Source organism: Colobus angolensis, unplaced genomic scaffold, assembly GCF_000951035.1.
Source record: "Colobus angolensis palliatus isolate OR3802 unplaced genomic scaffold, Cang.pa_1.0 Scaffold325, whole genome shotgun sequence".
Classification (NCBI taxonomy): domain Eukaryota; kingdom Metazoa; phylum Chordata; class Mammalia; order Primates; family Cercopithecidae; genus Colobus; species Colobus angolensis.
In genome coordinates this window covers 943,284-949,718 of record NW_012116544.1, presented here as the reverse complement: position 1 = coordinate 949,718, position 6,435 = coordinate 943,284, and the positions used below count along the sequence as shown (strand labels likewise).

At 62.4% G+C, this 6,435-nt stretch overlaps 1 protein-coding gene across 3 annotated transcripts in view; it reads left to right on the top strand.

The window, feature by feature from the left end:
• The window catches only part of FLT4 (fms-related tyrosine kinase 4), a 27,664-nt gene that overhangs the window by 7,381 nt on the left and 13,848 nt on the right, over positions 1-6,435 (top strand). For all 3 annotated transcript variants that reach the window (XM_011951722.1, XM_011951724.1, XM_011951723.1), the window contains exons 10-19: positions 1,309-1,435; positions 2,545-2,653; positions 3,457-3,677; positions 3,886-4,027; positions 4,317-4,463; positions 4,562-4,693; positions 4,856-4,962; positions 5,262-5,397; positions 5,832-5,936; positions 6,252-6,365. In XM_011951722.1, coding sequence (XP_011807112.1) covers positions 1,309-1,435; positions 2,545-2,653; positions 3,457-3,677; positions 3,886-4,027; positions 4,317-4,463; positions 4,562-4,693; positions 4,856-4,962; positions 5,262-5,397; positions 5,832-5,936; positions 6,252-6,365 — 1,340 coding nt within the window. The remainder of the gene's footprint in view (positions 1-1,308; positions 1,436-2,544; positions 2,654-3,456; positions 3,678-3,885; positions 4,028-4,316; positions 4,464-4,561; positions 4,694-4,855; positions 4,963-5,261; positions 5,398-5,831; positions 5,937-6,251; positions 6,366-6,435) is intronic.

The following is a 6,435-nucleotide window of genomic DNA, read 5'->3' as shown; positions in this document are numbered from 1 at the left end:
CCCCACCTGCTGAGCCACGCTCCCTCCCCCACCTGCTGAGCCACGCTCCCTCCACTGAGCGGGATGCCAGCAGGACAGATGGGTTTCACAGGACACTTAGACGAGCAGGGGATGAGAGGAGGGCACCCAGGTGGGCAGGGCTTGAAGGCACTAGGGAGCCAGCGAAAGGTGTTGAGGAGTGGAGACATGGCTCAGGTTTTCCTTTTAGCAAGAGATCCTAGTGTCAAACTGGGGCGGCATGGGAGTTAAGAACCTAGATGGGAGATGAGGGTGGCCCCACTGGCTGTGGCTCTGCTGTGGTCCGTGGGGGTGGCTCGGTAGGGGTGGCCTGAGCCGGCCCCAAATGTCCAAGGTTCATAGGTATCCTTCTAGATCATGTGGCCTGCAGCTCGCTGCCAGCACCTCCAAATGTCCTTCCTTCTGGGTGTGCCACCTTTATGCTCTGTGCCAAGTGATGGAGCCCTTCAGGGAGTCCCTGCTCAGCTCCTCCACAGGGGCAGATAGGAGCCTCCCTTGGGGCCCTGAGGCCACCCCCCAATCCTGGCAGGAGGCCAGGGCTGCTGGGGGTGCACACGCAGCCCAGAGGGAGGCCGCAGCTCCTAAAGCAGGAGAGAGGAAGAGGCTGAGCAGAGACGCCTCCTGGGGCAGAATGGGACTGTGCTGCCCCTGCAGCTGTGTGGGCAGATCCAAGGTGGCCTCTGCGGGAAGGAGCAAGAGAAGTGGGACAGGGTGCGCATGTGCGCGAGGGACAGTGGACGCAGGAAGGTGGTGTCGGCAGCCTGTGTAGGACGGGTTGCCGGGTCCTGAGCCTGAAGGGTGGGAGACAGAGCTCCAGAAACAGGCCAGGCGCGGTGGCTCACGCCTATAATCCCAGCACTTTGGGAGGCCAAGGCAGGCGGATCACCTGAGATCGGGGCTTTGAGACCAGCTGACCAACATGGAGAAACCCTGTCTCTACTAAAAATACAAAAAAATTAGACGGGCGTGTTGGCACCCGCCTGTAATCCCAGCTACTTGGGAGGCTGAGGCAGGAGAATCGCTTGAACCTCGGAGGCAGAGGTTTCAGTGAGCCGAGATCATGCCATTGCACTCCAGCCTGGGCAATAAGAGTGAAACTCCATCTCAAAAGAAAAGAAAAGAAAAAACAAAGTCCCCTTCCCATCTCCCTCACTCAGGCCCAAGGGCCAGCCTCGCCCACCACCCCGTATGAGAAGGTGACTGGGTATGACAAGGACTTGACCCCACCCCTGAAGTGGGCCCTTCCTTCCTGTATCCCTGACCTGCCCTCGCCTCTTCTGGTTCTGGCAGCCGGCGGCGGCAGCAGCGAGACCTCATGCCACAGTGCCGCGACTGGAGGGCAGTGACCACGCAGGACGCTGTGAACCCCATCGAGAGCCTGGACACCTGGACCGAGTTTGTGGAGGGGAAGAATAAGGTACAGGCCAGCCGTGCTGCTGAGTGCCCAGGGAGAAGGAGAAGGGAGGAGAGAGAGGCCACTACTGCTGTGTGGTTTCCACCTGGCTTCCAGAGCGCTGGGCAGAGTGGCCGAGAGCGGGTGACCTTCCTGCAGTCTGTAGGCCTCGGCCACCCTGCCTGCAGAAAGGTCAGAGGGCCAGCCTCCGGCTTTGTGATGGAGGGCGAACCTCCGGCGGCTTCCCAGACAAGGAAGCTGAGATGCAAGGCCACCTGGCCGGGCCATGAACCCCTGAGGCCCACAGGCCCCAGGGCCAGGAGGGGACAGGGCTGGAGACTGACCAGGTCTGCACAGAGGGCTGTGGAGCCGCTGGCGCGGCCTGGGGGCAACGCCGAGAAGGGGGTACTGAACAAAGGCACCTACTTCCTCCAGTCACTTCCTGTTTTCCTACACACCTCCAGAGCCTCTTCCTGTTCCAGTCCTGGACAGGAAGTGCCCAGCTGGGGGTGGGGTGGGGGTGGGGGTCTTTGGATGGTAGGCCGGGCCTATGGCCCTCCCTCCTCCCCTGTGTCTCAGGCTTCCTACTCCCTGGGGCCTCGGTCCTTCTGGGAGCCATCCCCACCCCTTGCAGTAACCCTGGACCCAGGGGTTGCTGTTGTGGACAGTCCTGGGCTGAGGAGGGCATCTCACAAGGATCTCAGCAAGCAGTGACTGGGTTGGGCCTGACCCCATCCAGAAGCAACTGGCCTTTGCTGTGACCACAGCCTGAATTCTCACCCTGGCTTGGACTGACCCTGGTGCCGCCTCAGCATAGCCACAGACTGAGCCCAGTCCCGGCCAGAGGTCTCTCTGGTCCTGCCAAAGGCTGCCCTGTGATGTCACCGCAGCCTAGGCCAGCAGTCCCATGCACTGTCCCTTGACTTTTCTGGGCAGCTGCCTCCCTCTGCTGCCCAGGGGCCTTCTCTTCCCTGCCTCACCATCCCTGGTCCTGTGAGTTTCGGTCTTCTCCAGTCCAAAGCCTCAGTTTCCCCCATGACTGTGGTGGGCACAGTGATCTTCTTGCAGAAGGGGAGGGCCCAGGTTGGGAGAACTTGGGCAGGAAATGGATCCTTTTGCCTGTGCTCTCCCAGACCGTGAGCAAGCTGGTGATCCAGAATGCCAACGTGTCCGCCATGTACAAATGTGTGGTCTCCAACAAGGTGGGCCAGGATGAGCGGCTCATCTACTTCTATGTGACCAGTGAGTGACCAGACCATCGCGGGCAGGCCTGGGTAGAGGGTCAGGAGGGGGCAGATTTGGGTGCATTGAGTTTCTGGGGTCCGTGGGGCACCCAGGAGAGAGATCCAAGGCCCACCAGTTGTAGACAGGAAAAATAGATTTGAGGGTCACCAGCATAGGGCCTGGGTGCTGGTGCACTGGAATGGAATGGTGTCCTCCATCCCCAACCCTGAGGTTCCTCCCTCAAGGATGCCCTTGGCTCACTGCAGCTCCTCCTAGCTATACCCCCTCCCACTCTCCCCTTCCCTAGCCCTGGGACCTTGTGAGTCACGTGTGAATTTTGCTCTGGGGAGAAGGTCTGTGGTTTACTCGGATTTTCAAATGTGCTAGTGACCTCAGGAGAGCTGAGCCCAGGAGAAGACACCACTGGGTCCCAGAATGTAAATCAGGGCACCAGCAGAGAGATGGAGCCCCAGAGAACACCTGGGGGCTGGGGAGGCCACAGAAGCCTCACCAGAAGAGACCAGAGAGGCAAAAGGAAAAGGGCGCATGGCACTGGGAAAAGCCAGAGAAGACACTGTTCCAAGCTGAACATGGGGTGGGCCATGACAAGCTTCAAGAGAGAATGAGGGCTCAAGTCTCACTGAGTGGTGTCACGGAACTCCTGATGACCTGGGCTTCTCGGGGGTGGGGGCACGCAGTCCAGCTGGGGCTCCTTCAGGAGAGAGAGAGAGAGCGAAGGACGCAGGAGACCCCGGGGCGGCAGGTGGATGGGTGAGCAAACTCCCAGGGCAGTGTCATGGGGCTTCTTCCTCCCTCCACAGCCATCCCCGACGGCTTCAGCATCGAATCCAAGCCATCCGAGGAGCTACTAGAGGGCCAGCCCGTGCTCCTGAGCTGCCAAGCCGACAGCTACAAGTACGAGCATCTGCGCTGGTACCGCCTCAACCTGTCTACGCTGCACGATGCGCACGGGAACCCGCTGCTGCTCGACTGCAAGAACGTGCATCTGTTCGCCACCCCTCTGGCTGCCAGCCTGGAGGAGGTGGCGCCTGGGGTGCGCCACGCCACGCTCACCCTGAGTATCCCCCGCGTCGCTCCTGAGCTGCCAAGCCGACAGCTACAAGTACGAGCATCTGCGCTGGTACCGCCTCAACCTGTCTACGCTGCACGATGCGCACGGGAACCCGCTGCTGCTCGACTGCAAGAACGTGCATCTGTTCGCCACCCCTCTGGCCGCCAGCCTGGAGGAGGTGGCGCCTGGGGTGCGCCACGCCACGCTCACCCTGAGTATCCCCCGCGTCGCGCCCGAGCATGAGGGCCACTATGTGTGCGAAGTGCAAGACCGGCGCAGCCATGACAAGCACTGCCATAAGAAGTACCTGTCGGTGCAGGGTGAGGCTGGCCGCGGGGAGGGCGGGGACGCGCTCTCTTCTAGCCGAAGCTGCCTCTGCCTTTGCCCCGGCGTGGCTCGCCCCAGGGAGGTCTATTCACAGCCCTGGCCTGCAGGAGCGCTCCCTCCTGACTCTCCGCCTCCCCCTGCGGAGGCGCGCCGCGCTCCTGTCCGGCGCACAAACCCTGAGTCCAGCTTTCAGGGATCCTTCGCTCCCTCTGCTCCCATCCCAAAGAGGGTCCTCCTGCTAAGTGCAACTCCACTTAGTTCCTTCTCAACCCCTGCCCCCAGCCCTGGAAGCCCCTCGGCTCACGCAAAACTTGACCGACCTCCTGGTGAACGTAAGCGACTCCCTGGAGATGCAGTGCTTGGTGGCCGGAGCGCACGCGCCCAGCATCGTGTGGTACAAAGACGAGAGGCTGCTGGAGGAAAAGTCTGGTAGGGAGGGTGGCCCAGGCGAAGGGCAGGTCCGGAGGCCCGCGAGGCTAACGACCTCAAACCCAGGTGGACCCGCACCTCCACCCCACCCCCTGCAGGAGTCGACTTGGCGGACTCCAACCAGAAGCTGAGCATCCAGCGCGTGCGCGAGGAGGATGCGGGACGCTATCTGTGCAGCGTGTGCAACGCCAAGGGCTGCGTCAACTCCTCCGCCAGCGTGGCCGTGGAAGGTCCGGCCTCAGCCTGCACCCCTCAACCCCCTTCCTGCCCCCAATTAGCGCTTCTTGTGGCCACTTCGGGCAAGTCGTGCCCACCAGAAGCAGTGCTGCCTGCAGTGCACCCTCTGCCACACACACACACACACACACGCCGGCCCCCTTCTGCCCACGCAGGCTCTGAAGATAAGGGCAGCATGGAGATCGTGATCCTTGTCGGTACCGGGGTCATCGCTGTCTTCTTCTGGGTCCTCCTCCTCCTCATCTTCTGTAACATGAGGAGGGTGAGTGTCCCTCGCCTCTCCTGGTGGGGTCTCTCTCAGGACTCGCCCCTCCTGGCCGCCCTTAAGATAAAGAATAAGGTGCCTGCTCTAGTTGACCTGGCAGCCTTGTCTCCTGGGTAGCCTCCCAGCCCTCCACGTGGGCTCCAACCCCGCAGAGGTTGTCTGTCTGTTACCCTGTCCCCTCCTTGACTGAGAGCCCCGCAGGACGTGCCATCTGTCCTGGGCAAAGTTCTGCCCCAGCCACAGTGGTATGGCCAAGTCAGTGAGCTGCGCCACTCCTCCCTGTCCCGTCCCCGCAGCCAGCCCACGCAGACATCAAGACGGGCTACCTGTCCATCATCATGGACCCCGGGGAGGTGCCTCTGGAGGAGCAATGCGAATACCTGTCCTACGACGCCAGCCAGTGGGAGTTCCCCCGAGAGCGGTTGCACCTGGGTGAGGCCAGCACCAGCCTGCCCAACCCACACCTCCTGCCCGACCCACCTGCTGCAGGCTGGAGTTCCTGAATCCCTCCATTCTCAAAACTCCCACCAGGAAGGTCTGCCTGGCCTGACCTGCCCCTCTGGGCGTGGGTAACCAGAGCCTTAGCCAGGGTTCCTAGTTCCCAGGCTCCCCAAGGTCACTTGCTGCCACCCTGAGCAGGGTGTGTCTGTCACACCTACCCGGGAGGATGCGCGGCTTCCTGTCCACCCTCTCCCTCTCTTCCCGCTGTGGCTCCCACGCTCTTCCTGTTTGGCAGAGAGGCTCCCCACGCTCCTCCTGCTGCCAGGCCTGTCCTCCTGCACCTCTGGACGGGGCCCCCCTGCTGCCCACCTGTCTTCACCCTCACCCCATACAGCTCACCTGCAACTGGCTCCCTGCCCCGACAGGGAGAGTGCTCGGCTACGGCGCCTTCGGAAAGGTGGTGGAAGCCTCCGCTTTCGGCATCCACAAGGGCAGCAGCTGTGACACCGTGGCCGTGAAAATGCTGAAAGGTGTGGGGTCTGCGGGCGAAAGGGGCAGCCTAGCTAGTGAGGAGCAGCAGCCTGGGTGGGCCGGTGGGACGGCAACTCAGGAAGGGAAACTGAGGCTGGGAGCCAGGCTCATCCGAGATTCTACAGGGAGGCTGCGGGAGTCAGAGCCAAGGTACCACCTGAACCCCCTGCCTCAGTGGGGCCAGCAGCATGTCCTGGGGCCTTGGTACCCCTCCCCGTCCCCAGAGTGCTGGCTGTGCCTTAGCTAAGCAGCCAGTGGCGGGAAAGGGGGACGTGCCCGGATTGGGGCCGACGTGAGGCCTGTGTCCCCTCCAGAGGGCGCCACAGCCAGCGAGCACCGCGCGCTGATGTCGGAGCTCAAGATCCTAATTCACATCGGTCACCACCTCAACGTGGTCAACCTCCTGGGGGCGTGCACCAAGCCCAAGGGTACGGAGCGGGGCGGCCCGCTGGGACGGCGAGACCCTGGGCGCAGGGCGCTGCGGGCGGGAGAGGTTGC